Genomic DNA, 15,578 nt, shown 5'->3' with positions numbered 1-15,578 from the left:
TTTGGCTGCCAGGGCATGCTGCAGGCTTATATTCAACTTGCCATCAAACAGAACCCGTTTCTGTAGGGCTCCTCTCCAGCCTCTCTTCCCCCAGTCTGTGCATATAGCCAGGGCTGCACCATCCCAGGAGCAGAATTCAGCATTTCCTCTCTTTAAATTTCATACAACTGGTGATTGCCCAGCTCTCTAATTTGTCAACATCTCTTTGCAAGGCCTCTCTTTACCCTCAAAGGAGTCAGCTCCTCCTAGTTTTACATCATCTGTACACTTATTTAGCATACATTTGAGTCCTGCATCCTTCTCATTTGTAGAATTACTGAAAACAACTAGCCCTAAAATGGAGCCCTAGGGAACCTGACTAGTGACTGTACTGTACTGAAACACTGACACTTGGTAAATCTTCTGTGATGTCTTTTCAAAGACATGAAGTGCAGGTAACTCATACCCAGAGAAAGAACATGGAAGCTGGATGGTGACCTTGTATTTGGTCATTTTTCCAGTAAGAGTAAGAACCTTTTCTTTAAGGTGTCAAAAGGAAATTTTCTTTTCGGTAGATTTCCTATCACCTTTGTGTTTTTTTTGTCTTTGATACAGAGCACTGTTAGAGAAAGGATTCACAGTATCAGCTGCATCTCTGAATCATTCTGGAAACTTTGCATACGTACATGGTGCCATAAGGATACAAGTTAGGATTAAGACATACTATGAAATATTATTTTTATGTGTTGTGAAGACACAACGCGCTGTCTGAGCACGTCAGAAAAACACAAGGAAAAGCAGCACAGACACTACTGTCAATTTTAGCCAAAACGAGATCAAAGAGGTATATAATTCTGTATTAAAATAAATATGAATATGAAGTATTTTAAAGATGATTACTTTAAAGGAGTGCACTCTTGGAGACACAAACAATCTCTTGCCTTTCTGGAAAGATACCAAGACTGCAAAAAGCTGCAAAGGACAGCTGTAGTGTTGAAATTCAGCTTGTAAAATCGCTCATAAACTTCTGTTGTAAAGTTTAAGCCATCAGAACTACAATGCTCAGAAGCTAAGCTTTTACAACTATTATTATTATTATTGAACAAATAGTCAATGTAATCTGGCCAAGGTACTTCCTTCACGCATTCAAGCTTGTCTTGACAGTTTCCTTTTAAATCATACCAATGACCATTCTTGCATGTAATATATACTAATATTTATGAGCTGTGACACAGTCACCATCTCTAATCACAGCCAATGAAGGACAATCCGTGTAATGAATTCAAAACTGATGGGAAAGTATATGTGAAGAGTTTTAGACACAGCACGTTTTCACTATATCACACTACACCAAGGGCTTGAGCAGGCATGTTTGTAAAAATCTCTAATACACCTCTGAAAATTAAAAACATACCACAGGTGGACTGAAACTAAATAGGCAAAGCAACTCAACATACATAACAGACAGTTCTCTTTTGCAGAATTTAAATGAGCACTAGGGGCAGGTACTTCTGAGCGGAAACTCCCAGACTGAAAATGCCTATCAAGACCTTTACATATGTTAAGAGATTAAGCAAAAGCCTTGGCTAAGGAATTTTAGGAGAAAGCATTGGTATTCCGTGTCATTTCTGGACATTCAAATCAGCTTAATTTTTCAGTAGTGAACATCGTCATTATTTACTTTATCATACGTTACACTTAAGCTCAACCTCAAAAACAACGTACTAAAATATTTCTAAAACATCAGTTATCTTTTTTTTTTTTTTTTTTTTTTTTTAAAGTCAGTTATATTTATGTTCTCTGTTAAAATTTTAACAACTGAAGTACACAGACTGCTGGTAACCATCTCAAATTACAAAATTGCTTGACAATGCAGATTAGTATGCAAATTTCAGAAACACTCTAGGGTCTAAACATTTGTTCTTCTCTTGTGCAAGTCCCTTATTTACATTTTGCATGTGCTTTTATTTCTAAGTTTTTATCATTTTTATATTTAATCATTTCTATATTTTGTTTTGTTATTTTTTAAAAGCAAACTGCTCAGTCTTTAATTCATGACGGGAATAGATTTTGAACAGGGTATAGAGCTTTACTTTCTTTAGACGCTTAATTTTTTTTTTTTTATTATTTTTTATTTTTTTTACCATCTCTGTTTCAAAGATGTCGATTCCTATTCAGTTCTATGCTAGTGAAGTGTTAGTTAGCGGTAACAAAGAGCTAGCCAAGGTTTTGAAGACATTTTTCCAGTCCCAGTTGCTCATACACTTGCCCATACACATTACATTCCACAATTATTTTAACTCCAGAAACGTAGGCAGCCCACTCATCAATCCCACAGTGTTCTGACAAGACACAGTTACACACCAAAATCATTTTACTGTGTCTTAAAAAGGATAAAACTGATGTTGTTCAGGTGCAAAAAAGAGAAAACTATGAAAGAGCATGAAGCAGTATGGTCCTGAAGCATTAATGGGTAGTACTGATTGCCCTTTACACTCATTGTTATGAGTTATGTATTTTTGTATGTGAAATCAGTTTTATGTAAAAGTTGCTAAGAAATGCCATGAACAAGATAATCAAACGGAAGCTTCAAAAACTCTAAGCCTAGAAAAAAAACACAGTATTTATATAGTGGGCAAATATTCCCTGCAGTTTTGTAAAAATGTTAGTGTACGAAATTAATTAGATTAAGTGATGCTGTACACTAGTGGCTGTGCTAAGTTTTCAAGCTGATAGAAAAAGCAATTATTCTTGACAGAGAACTTCAAAAAAAAAAAGTAGTTACAGGTTAAAATGAACAGTGTCATCATCAGAAATCGAAGTGTAGCAGTTTTAGATTGATACTTTTTGAGTTATAGAGCATTTACTCTGCAAAGGAAATAGGTGGTTGTTTGAGACAGGATATGAAGCATTAAAAAGGATAGAGTTTGTGATTTTAGCTAACACAATCATATCTCTCCCTCCATTCCTTACCATTAGTCTTCTCATTCTTTCTTTCTCAATTCTCTCTGTTTCTTTCTTCTGCTCACGTTCGGTGTTAGCATGCCAAGTTGCCACAGCTTTAGAAAGTTTCTGAATTTTCCCAGCCACTGACCGGTGGTATTCTTTGAAATCTTTAGCATGCTGCAATATACTATTGAGGTATTCCTAGAAAAAGGAAACAAGTTAGTACAGACACTTGGACAAAGCATATGCTTTGAAATAAGGAATATAGAAGTTATAATCTTATTGTTTTCCTATTTATTTCACGATTTGGAGGTTTTTTGTGTCTTAAAAACTCTAAATGTGAATAAAATACATAAAAGGAAAGATCATCACAACAAAGCAAATTGAATTTCTGTGACCAGACAAACAGCTAATAAGTTAAAATACCTGATGCTTCTGTCTACGCTTCCTCTCCTGTTCTATCTTCTGCTGTTTCTCAAGCTTTTCTGTCATACGGGCCTCCCTCAAAGTCTGGCGCTTGCTTCGCTTGTAGGCTTTGGAGTTCAGTGCTGTCTCCAATGTTGTGTCACGACGCATGCACGCTACCACCTCTTGTCTCAACTACCAATGGGTAAAAAAAACAAATAGACAGTTTTGATACATGGAAAAACAACCATAAGCATTGTTATGGCATAGTAAAATAATAAGCAGAAAATACCCCAGCTTCCATTTTCCTTATTATAGTTCTACTAACAGCCAGCATCTACACAGTTGCAGCAGATATATCTGTTTCCCTAAACAAATCTTAAGCCTCCACAGGGTGGCCCAAAGAGTTCATCCTTCATAATTTTTTCCTTCTTAACAAGATAGCACAAATCACAAATGTTCTGTTGCAATGCAAGGACCTAGCCAAGATGTTACGTCATCCAAATAAAACACGAATGAACAACATATATAAGATGCTTTCTAGAGCTGGAGCAGAACAGAGTTGACAACTCCTTTCATTGTCAGCTGCACAGGAGACAGCAGGGAGAGTGAAACAGTAAAGGCTTGGAACAGTACAGCCACAGTCCCAGCACTGCAGCAGGGAAAGCCTGATGCTTTTCATTTAACCTCCAACAAAACTTCATTACAAAGAACTGCCAGGGCAGTGGGAAGGAAGACTCAGGCATCATAGTACAACTACTGGCAGAGACTTCTGTCAGGTAGTATTTTTGCTCGACCTGCCAAATCACATGTTTAGTCCTCCAAACTAGCTGAAAAAACCTACAGCAAGAGGCCCAGAAGAGTCTGGCACTGTGTTTCTTTTTCTGAAATTAATTTGCTGATACATACATTCAAGACCAAACTTCTGTTTTATGTGTGATCTTGTTAAGCTTAATTTTCAAAGTCTGTGCTACCGTGAAAATTCTGAAAACAGTTCGTAAGAAATACCACATACCATCACCATACAATTCTTCCCAGAGCAAGAGGACCCATGACAAGTATAAAGAATGTCCAGGAGATGTCTACGGGGATTTGTATTGAAAATGGATTTGCAACCTGTTCTGCTTGTTTTCTCTTTGTGCTACTATCATTTTCTTTATAAAAGGCACGGTTCTATGGTTACTTTAGACTGGCAAATAAAGCAGGATGGAGAAAATTCTTGTGCATTTTTAGTAATCAACCAATTTCTGTGACATGCTTATCAGTAAAGTTTGCTCTAATACAAAATCTCCTGCTTAGATTCAGAACTGTTGTAAAGATCTCTTGCCAATTCATCCTGCGTAACACATACACATTTGACTATAATCTCTAACAATATTCTCGAAGCAGAAGGCATTACCTGACGCTGGAAATTCAGTAGCCTAAGTGCTTTCAACTCCACTGTCGCCTTGGTTCGCAGATCAGGGGGCAGAGAACCAGGCAAGTTCTCCAGTTCCTGGATTCTGTGAGCAATTCGAGCTTGAAGCCTAAGTGAATACAAAAATGGATAAGACATTAGGAAAAATATTTAAATAGTTATCAAAATGACACAAATAAAATAGGCATTTTATCTCAGGTATTGATTTGGCTTTTACCACTTGTTTCTAAATTAAGAGTTCTGCTGAGATGGAGATTAGGTATCCTTTTCCATGAATTGTCAATTAATTAAAATACTTGTCAGCCTTTCTTCTAATTTTGACCAAAAAGACATGCAAGAAAAGCAACTTAGAAACTGCATTTTACTTATATATCCAGGATTCTGTTTTCAGGCTTCTTTGATGGGTATTGTTTTGTGCACTCTACCTTTGCAACCTCCTTTTGCATTCATTTGCAAATTCAACAGAAAGAGAATAATGGACAAGCCATAAGAACCTTGTTTTATTATATTTTTCATACTGAAAATCAAGATCACAGAGCTAACAGTTATATAGGTTTCGTGGTTTTATTTACAATAAGTATTTTTGTGAACTATAAATTTTGCTGAAGCACAAAAATAACAGACCCCAAAATTCTAAGTCATCCAAAAATTGCATGCAATTCAACTGATTCAGTGCCCTTCATTTTCGAAATACATGAAGAGAGAGAATGAAATAGTGAGCACAAAAGCACGAGGAAAAGTGGGTGAGCAAGGAAGAAAGTGAAAGGGAATAGGAGAGACAGCAAGAAAGAGGGAGATAAAGGAAACGAGAGAGAAAGAAAACAGAGTCCTCTCTCTCCCAAAATCAAAAACCTAAAGCTGAAGAATGGGAATATCTTTTATCTCCCTATACTGCACAGGACTCACAAAAATCTCAATTTTCTTTATTTTCCTGAAGCCCAAAACATCAGATCACATTAAGAACAGGCTGCTGTTCTTCTGTGATGAGGACTTTTGAACTGGTGTGAAGGCAGAAAGAAAACACTTCTATGGAGCTTTTTTGCATACAGTGTTCTTTTCCATGTTTCCCCTGCCTTTCACCCCCTCAGCACTCCACATTGTGGTTTGTGTACTGTGCCACAAATTCTCATACACTTGACATGTAAGTCTTAGCGCTGGAAAGTAGATCACATATCAGGCAAAACGGCTACACCTGATATATGGAGTTAGTATCAGAGTAGTTACGTGCATAATGACTCATGTATAATCTGAAAAACAACTAGAATCACTTGTAAAGTGGCAGACAAGATCTGTTCTGTAACAGTACTCCTTCCCAAAATTCTAGAACAACATACTTTGTCTTCCCCAAAGATTTCTGAAGTTCCTGAAGAAAAAGTATGTAATGCTGCATAACTGCAGAAGACTATGTGCCCTCAAGAGAACAAATAATTGAAGCAAAATTGGGTTAGTTAAGTTTTTCATAGACTGAAATGTAAAACCTAAAGAGTTACTGTCCTAGCCAGAAAGAGTTTCATTAGAAACATCGGTACATTTTGTTCTTTAAATAGGCTGTACTACACTAAAAAAAAAGTCTACACTTTTTACAACCTCACTTGGAACTGGGCATTCCAGTTACTGAGAAGACATTTTTGTGCAACTAAAGGTGTAAAATTCTGAGAATTATGTGGTTTCCTTGGAGATTAGATGTGCTATTGTATATCCATACAGAAAAGCAGCCATGGCATACAAACAGAATACCATTAGTATTCTAAGTCCATGATGGGTGCTCAGACTGTTGATTATTCACACATTGATGTAATCATCAATCACAACTATGATTTATTTCACTACCCAAATAGCTGCCATGCTTCTGAAACAATTACCTAAAAAAGTTATAGCCAGATCCTGGTTTCACTGACTTCTAGGAACTTTAGTGAGTGAAGCAGTCACAACCTTCCCAGCCTCCCCTTTTGAGCTGTGGACTTAGTAAGGCAGCTGAATACTGAACATATTTTCAGTTGATTTTTTTTTTTTTTTGCTAGCATAGAGTATTCCTTCTTGCACTATACAAGGAGATGAGCACAAGACGTTAATCTAGCTTTTTCCTACTATTCCCTACAGTTTTAGATAGCTAAATTGACAAAGCATTTTGCAAAAAAACATGATGTGAAGTGTTCGCTGACTGATTCTGTCAGAATTGGTTTGTTAGCCTAACTCTGGTAAGAAAATAGATGAAAGTGCCTCCTGAACATAAAAGTTTACGCATTATAAATTTAATTAAAAGCCAAAGTTGGGCTGGAGTTTGCATTTTTATCATCTAAATTATTAAAAAAAAATCAAAATATACAATCTCCTTGAGATGTAACTAAACATAATGCAAGTTTACACAGTGTGCTGTTACATCCCATTATCACACTGAGCAGTCCACTCCATATAAATGAGCCTTCAAACCGCTAATCATTTTCTTTCTTGTCCTCAATCCTGCTTTATTGAAAGGCTGATCATGAATAAATACACATAAAATTATTATATTTATTATGTATTATTATATACAATGCAACTTAGTGTTTCAATGTTAAGTTTTCCTCCATATGCTGAAGTAACCAGAAGAACAGAGGTTTGCACTGAGCTACCCTCGCAACACTTACTCTTTCATGAGTGATTATCATCCTTTTACAATACAGCCACATGGAAGGAGTAGGAAAAAAAACAACAAAACAAACAACAAACAACAAGACAAAACACAGTATCTCAAAGTCAGTACAGATGCTAACTCAGAAAACTCTCACAGAAACTCAGGTTTGTTCTCAAAATAAAGTCCTGGTCAAAAATATGTACATATTAATGAAAATATAAAGCATACATAGAAAAGAGTGAAGAAAAATGGAAGCCAAATGAGTTATGTATTAAACAAAAAAAAAAAAAAAAAAAAAAAGGAAACTTATTTGGCAGTTTTCTTTCAGTCTTTCCTGGAAGTATTAAACGTATTGCCTTGGTTATTAACAGCAGTAGAATTTTCCTGGGTAGTCAATAGGATTTTAAAAAGAATTTCATGGCAGACATCTCACCTCAACTGAATGCCACAACTGCTTTAAGTGTTTTAAAATTACAGCCACCTTCAAATCTTTAAAGAGAATGCCTGTATTTTATTGGACTATTCTTGTCTTCATGGAAAAATTCTAACTGCTATTAAGTCAGTGGAATTCAAGAAGAGTTTCCCAGATGATTTTACTAGGACTTGAGGAATATGATCTTATCTTACTGAAATGATACATTTAATTAATCTTTGCAGTTCAGCAATTTATCCTCATCCATGAAGAAAGTGGCTAACGTATCTACACACAAATCCCTTTGCAATTAAGTGATGTACACCGCTTCCTCGTTAACTGCGGTCAACTATAAAGGTTATTCTTGCACATTCCAGCAACTCTGGAGTGGACACCATACAGCAAGTAACGAATATACACAAAGATTTTGCAGATAACAGAAAGAAGGTACTAACAGTCCACAGGACACAAGTACTTTTTTTTAAATTAATGATAAGATGGAAACAAGCCTTTCCATATAGCAGAGTAACTTTAAATTACACTGCATATAATTAGCTTTAAGGGATCACCTATTCACTAAGACTGAAAAGCAGCACTCATTTTGAAAGAAGTGTTAAGGGGAGTTTCAAAAAAAAGCACGGTATGAATTTATCACCTCAGCAAGATTTTAAGGACCACAAGTTTAACAGCTCTCCACATATAAATACTTTAGAATTATTACATTATTCAGGATTTTAAATATCTAGGTATCTTTTTATCCACCTTCAGCCAGTCATACAGAGATTTACAGAGATTGTATTATCATACAATCCTTTTTTTAACACATGCTACAAATAGCTTCTTGGCACAACCATGTGAATTTTACTACAACATTAACTCTACACTTTCTTTCTTTCTGTTAATTTATGCCAGAGACTTTTTTTAAATAAATGGATCAAGGAGTTTCAGGGAGAAGAAATAGTATGCTTATTTTACACCCCATTCAAAGCTTTTTCAGACCCAGGAATTTTGTTAATAGGTCCACTACTGCTTCTCCATCTGCAGCAGTCTATTTAATACATGGTTAATGGATAGGAACACTGTGCTGTACTTGTATGTGCCTATTTGATAAATTGTCAAACTACATAACATCCTAGTAACAAGGAAGGGAAAAAGAATTGCTGTCACTGAAATAAATAGATGTGATTTATTTAGTGTAATAGCAAAAACTAAAGTATTTCACCTTTACAGCACTGTAATGTGTGCAAGGAAGACATACTCTAATACAGAAACAATACAAGTGATCCATAAAAAAATGAAAGTGTACACAATAGCATGTATCCTCTACCAAACAGGAATTTGAAGAGATTTCATTAGTCCAAACCAAACAATATGCTATGTGAAGTCTTTTCCCCCCAGCTGATAATCTTTAGAAATGTTATACGTGCAGGTCAAGATTCTTCCGCCTGCAGATTCTGAAGGACAACTCTTGTTGTCTCAAGGGCCTTGTTGATAGGAAAAGGGCAGGAGAAGTCTCTTTCTAGTTCTACAAGAAATGCTATCCTCTACACTTTGTTATGAATGTAATTCATCAACTAATTAGGGCACTCAAGAGACAACTTTTAAAGACCATATTTCCTGGTAACCTTTTCTTTAATCTTGCCTGTGTCATCCTTAATATTCTCTTTATTCTTTGGTAGTCCAGTCAACACCATGATCACTAACAATTTGCTTTTGCTTTGGCCACCCATTTGACCTCCACTGCTCCCTTCCTTATTTGTTTGTAATTTTGAAAACTTACCACACTAAATTGGTTTCTCTGTAGATTACAAGGATTTTGATTTCCTAACTTCCGCTTTCTGAAAAATCCAAGTAACATAGTAACACAGCAGAGAACTTGAGCATTTTTTAAACTTAGATGGTTTGCAACGATACTGCCAGTATGCTTTGTCTAGGTTGTAGCTTGAGGTGAAATTAAATTATCAATTTGAGTTTGATGTTTCTGTACTTCTCTTTGACATGGTCCCTTCTCTGGAAGCTTGATTTATATGATTGTCACTACAATACTTGATAGTAAGGACTACCTGTTGAGAAAGTGCAAAACAACAATCTGCTTATTCATTTGAATTACGTTATTCACTTTTACCTATATTCACGTTCTTGAAGTATTTCAACAGGGTCTAATCCTTGTGGCTTTTGGATAGGGCTGATGCGATTCTGCTTTTGCTGCAGCTGAACAATGGGTGAAGGCTGTCCAGGTGGTGGTTGTGGTACAGAAGGTCCAGGCATGGCAGCAGCAGGCTGGGCAGCAGGAGGGGCAGGAGAAGGCCTTCCGCTAGGTGGAGGTGCGGGAACCTTTTGAGGAGCAGTGGAGACACTCATATCTGGGGTTTGGCCTGAATCATAAAAAAATATTTATTTATAACATGAAATTTGGAATATAGGAATAAATTCAAGATGGATTCTGAAGACAAAGCATGAAGCTAAGACCAACATACAAAATTACCAGAAAAAACACACACTGAGATAGACTTTACTCTGTATTTAAAAAAACAGAGCATTAAAATGGAAGTACAAAACACATTGCAGGAATTGGTTGAAAGAAAAAAAAACTTGAAACTTTATGATGAATGTCATTATTTACCCACCCGTGCTGACTTTTAAGTTTAGCATTAGAAGACAAAACAGCTCTATTTGGACTAGATGATCTTCAGAGCTCCCTTTCAACCTCAGCGATTCTGTGATTCTATTTCCCTTAAGATCTAAGTCTGCTTCTTGTTTGTTGTCCTTGCACCACTTTAGAATACATCTATAATCACCGAATTATAGAATGGCTGAGGTTGGAAGAGAGCTCTGGAGTTCATCTGTTTCAACCCCCCTTCTCAACCAGGATTACACAGAGCTCCTTGCCAGGATGATGTCCAGATGGCTTATGAAGATCTCCAAGGATCTCCAAACTCTCTGGGCAATCGATGCCTAAGCTCAGTCACCCACACGGTAAAGAGGTGCTTCCTAATGTTCAGGCTTAACCTCCTTTATTTCAGTTTGCAGCCACTGCCTCTTACCTGTCTCTGTACACCACTGAAAAGAGCTTCGCTGTATACTCTTTGCTCCCTCAAAAATACCTTTTGAGGTACCTATACACATGTAGATTTATAAAATCTCCCTGAGCCTTTTGTTTCCTAGGATGGACAGTCCCAGCTCTACCAGCCTTTTCTCATAGGAAAGGTGATTTGGTACTTTCATTATATTTGTGGTCTTTCAAATTAACTCCTCAGTTAATACGAATACAGTACTCGTCATTTACTGTGTTCAGCTCCGGGGCTCCCAACATGAGGACAAGGACCTGTGGAAGCGAGTCCAGAGGAAGGCCACAAAGATGATCAAATGGCTGGAGCACCTCTGCTATGAAGAGAGGCTGAGAGAGTTGGAGTTGGTTCATTCTAGAAAAGAGAAGGCTCCCAGGACACCTTAGAGCAGCCTTCCAGTACGTAACGGGGGCCCACAAGAAAACTGGGGAGAGAGTCTGTCAGAGTGCAGTGACAGCACGAGGGGTAAAGGCTTTAAACTAAAAGAGGGTAGATCTAGATTAAAGTAAAGAATGTTCTCCTTTATATATCCTTTAGATATATAAAGGTGGTAACGCACTGGAACAGGTTACAGGTTGCCCAGAGAAGCTGTGAATGCTCCATCCCTGAAAGTGTTCAAGGCCAGGCTGGATGGGGCTTTGAACAATCTGGTTGTGTGGAAGGAGTCTCTGCCAGTTGCAGGGGGATTGGAATTAGATGATTTACAGACACTACCTTTCACGTATTTCAGTACATCATTATGTCAACAAGTCACCCATGCATTCAGATATGAAAAAAATTGTCACTGACAACAACAGACACAGTAACAATTAAGCTGTCACTTAATTGTCTGAGGAGTCATAGTAATTTAATGCCAGGAAAAACAACTACAAATTATGTTTGCAATCAACATAAACAAATCCAACATTCTGAAAACTAGATAAAAAGACTCCTAGTCTTCAGAGATCACCATTTGTCATTGACACATCCGCTCCAAACTCCAGAAATGGAACTTAAGCACAAACTTCGCCATTTTCACAGAATCACAGGGGTTGGAATGGACCTCTGGAGATCATTGAGTCCAAACTCCCCTGGGGACCCCAGAACTGGGCACAATACCCCAGGTCTGGCCTCACCAGGGCTGAGTAGAAGTGGGGGATAACCTCCCTCTATCTGCTGGCCACACTCTTTTTAATCTACCCAGGGATGCCATTGGCCTTCTTGGCCACGTGGGCGTACTGCTGGCTCAGGGCCAACCTGTTTCCCATCAGGACCCCTAGGCCCCTCTCTGCAGAGCTCCCCTTTAGCAGGTGAGCCCCTAACCATTACTGATGCATGCAGCTATTCCTCATCAGAGATATAAGACTACACTTGCTCTTGTTGAACCTCATCATTGCATTTCAGCTTTAAAAAAAAAAAAAAAAAAGTAAAGACAGCAAAGCCACCAAAAGCCCCTGTGTAGTCTCACTTTTCAGTCAATCATGCAAATTAAACTGTAGAACACACACTACCATGAAGGACTTCATAATGAATGAAAAATAAATCTAAAGAAATAAACACAATCTTTAAAAATGCGTCAAATAAATCCTTGTAACAGATAAAGCAAGAACAGAATTTTTTTTCCTATCAAAAACAGCAGTGAAAAAAGACAAACTCTAAGCAGCTTATACTTGAACAGGACAAATACATTATTATGGCATACTGGATTACTTAAATAAAACTATCCATCTAGTGATTTTATACACCTTCCAGCATTTTTCAGTCACAGCATTTGAGCTAGAAGGCACTGTGCCTGATAAACTCATACATACAACCTCTCAAGAAACACTTTTCACCCTCTTTATTATCCCACTCAAATTGTAAATATTTGTTGGGAGTATTCCAAGAAAAGCACTTCTACATCTGATTACATACTATTATTTCATTTCCTTTTTATGTGGCCCTAAGTAGCTGACTAATGACTGATTTTTTTTTTTTTTATGACATCAACTATCACAGTCATCACTGTCCCCAGATTTACCCACAAGTAACAGCACTGCATAAGATTTCTAATGCATGAGAAGCATGTGTTATTCTCAAGTCTATAATATTGTATTTCTTTTTAAATCTCTCAAAGAAAAAAACAAACCAACAAAACCCTTCAAACAATTTACTATTAGGGACTTCTAATTACTTTCAATACAATCCTTCTTTTACTCTACTTTCAAACCATAAAATGAGCCTGTAAATCCAAACACAAATTATTTGATTCAAAAATTATTATCAAATGTGGAAAAAAAATGATGATACTCTGTTCATTAGACCTCAAAGACTACACTGTACTTTCAAAGCAATCCAGTTAAGAAAAATGCTTCATTCTGCTACATCTTGAATACTTTTGTTTACAGTAACAAAGAATATGTTTTAAAGACAAGTTTCCTGCAATTAAGCATTCTGAGAACATAACTTAAGTAGATTTTATGGGTGTCCCTCAGGCAGCTTATATATTTCATTCTGATTATAAAAAGGTGCTTTATGTTCAGGCTGCCTAACAACTGCAATAATTTCATCTGGTCAATCACTCATGGATGAATAAATGGTTAGATTCTCCTTGATATTTAAGTCCTATGCACAGTAAAGGTTACACTATTTCTTCTGTATGACTTCTTACTTTCCCTTTTTTTTTTCTGTATCTTTTTTGTACTCTCTACCTACACCATTTAACCATAACTCTGTGTATGACAAAAAAAATTATATTATACTCCTCTATACCTTCACTCCAAGTTTTAGGGGTAATGGCAGCAGTATGTCCGGGTATTCCTGGAGCAGGCCCTGGTCCAGTTGCAGTACCACTCATTGCATGTAACCCAATACCTAAAATTTGACATAGGAAAGAAATGTGTTGAGATAAAAAGCATTTCCAAGCATGCAACAATCAGCTGCTTTCCAGCATGCTAGTCTATTCAGACAAATAGTATTTTTGTGCATTAAACAAGGTTTTGAGAAGATTCTACTGTGAAAAAATACATAATGAAGCATATTAAAATCACATCTAAAAAAACCCTCTATTTGGTAGCTAAGTCATATGCACTGAAATTGAGTGACCAGTGGAATTATTAAAACCATTACTAACGAGAAAACAAGACCATCTGACATGTAGTGCTCAGTTTCTAATGCTAGCTCAGTAATGGAAGTGTTCAGAAACTACAAACGGTATTTAACGTGCCAGTTTTCTTAGGACCAAAATGTACCTGCTTACTACATCGTAACATCTATTACCATTAGAAGAAAAAGAATACTAAGAACATTTTCTTTTCCTCATGTTACGTACTTGATAGAACACTATACATGGTTTGTTTTACCTTCAGTCAGCTTGCTCCAGATTTCATATCTATTTTTTCCCCATAATGACAGGAGACTGAAAATTCACTTTAAGAAGAATAGTAAAATTGTGATCAATTAATTATGATTAGCATTCAAAAAATATCTGACATAACAAGGCAGATACTTTAATTTCAGTGTTGACAATATCCTATTAATAAGAGATGTTTTATGCACTTGCTTAAGGTTAAAACCGGAGGCCAGAAAACTGTTTGAAATTACAATTCTGAACACCACATGTTTCTATAATGTTCCACAAGAACTTCCAAAAATTATCTGTGCAGTGACACAAGGCCTGGGTGCACTTACCAGACTGTCTGTTGAAGGCACTGGGAGGCTGCTGCTGTTGAATGCCAGGCAGGGTCCTTTTTCCCTGAACAGCAAGCTGAAGGTTTTCAGGTAAAGGCTGACCTCTAGCTAACATTTTGTATGCTAGAATCTGAGCCCGCAGCTGATGCAGCTGTACAGGGCTGAAAGGGGAAGGACCTCTGTTGGGTTGACTCATAACTTGTGGGTCTCCAGGTATAATGGGTCCTGACTGGCTGGGGGTCATCTGAGGTGGAGTTGGACCTCCTCCAGACATTGGACTGGAAACATGTTCTGGTGCTCCTAGTGGAGATGGGTGCGGAGACATATAACCTAGAACAGATGAGATGATTGCAAACTTACCATCCTGTGTAGTCAAACCTAAATTCCGTTAATTTTCAGTAGTAGTACATAGAGTATATAAATGTCTTTCAAGTCAGGATGGTTGTAGTATTTTCTACAAGAGAAAAGTGCCACCAGAAGTTCGCCTGGGGTATCAAGATAGCTACGTGACCTCTTGTCTGAACAGTTATGATTCTGTGGTTTAATTACTCCTGGAAAGAACAATTACTATCATATTTGGAGTAAGACAAACTTGAACATGAAATAGAACACAGGAACATCAGGATGGCATACAGGTTCACTAGAATGTTAGACAAGTATTTCACTACAATAAATACACAGTAGATTCTGCATTTTTGCAGCTGGATGCTGTAGCGTCTTTTTGATGTACAAATGTCAAGGAACACCTATTCACCCTTACTGACCCTCTTTCCAAACCTCTCCAAAATACAGAAATAGAAATAGGCAGTATTTGGTTTCTACACATTTGTTCCTTAATATATACAGATTAAGGCTTTGAGTCAGATGAAGAACACTCAATACTGTTTACCATCTGGGTGCTCATCTTGAACTTGGAACATCAACTGCCAGCACAAAAATCATCTTCTAAAGAAGCTGCTGAAGACTAGTACTCTAATAAAACTCAGAGAGAGCAAGCACAATTCTGAATCAAATGGTGCTTGTGCCTTTCTATAGCAGTTTTATGTCTAAATTTTAACTGCACTTAATTTAACTACACATAATACATAT

At 37.0% G+C, this 15,578-nt stretch overlaps 1 protein-coding gene across 5 annotated transcripts in view; it reads right to left on the bottom strand.

Annotated features, from left to right (window-relative positions):
* SMARCA2 (SWI/SNF related BAF chromatin remodeling complex subunit ATPase 2) overlaps positions 1-15,578 on the bottom strand; it is a 120,176-nt gene that overhangs the window by 80,432 nt on the left and 24,166 nt on the right. For all 5 annotated transcript variants that reach the window (XM_082783242.1, XM_082783240.1, XM_082783239.1 and 2 more), the window contains 6 exons: positions 14,490-14,819; positions 13,572-13,673; positions 9,899-10,148; positions 4,730-4,856; positions 3,352-3,525; positions 2,953-3,126 (listed from right to left, as the gene is read on the bottom strand). In XM_082783242.1, the coding sequence (XP_082639368.1) occupies positions 2,953-3,126; positions 3,352-3,525; positions 4,730-4,856; positions 9,899-10,148; positions 13,572-13,673; positions 14,490-14,819 (1,157 nt within the window). The remainder of the gene's footprint in view (positions 1-2,952; positions 3,127-3,351; positions 3,526-4,729; positions 4,857-9,898; positions 10,149-13,571; positions 13,674-14,489; positions 14,820-15,578) is intronic.

The sequence above is a fragment of the Aythya marila genome, assembly GCF_965140915.1.
Source record: "Aythya marila genome assembly, chromosome: Z".
NCBI lineage: Eukaryota > Metazoa > Chordata > Aves > Anseriformes > Anatidae > Aythya > Aythya marila.
This window is presented reverse-complemented; position numbering and strand designations above follow the sequence as displayed.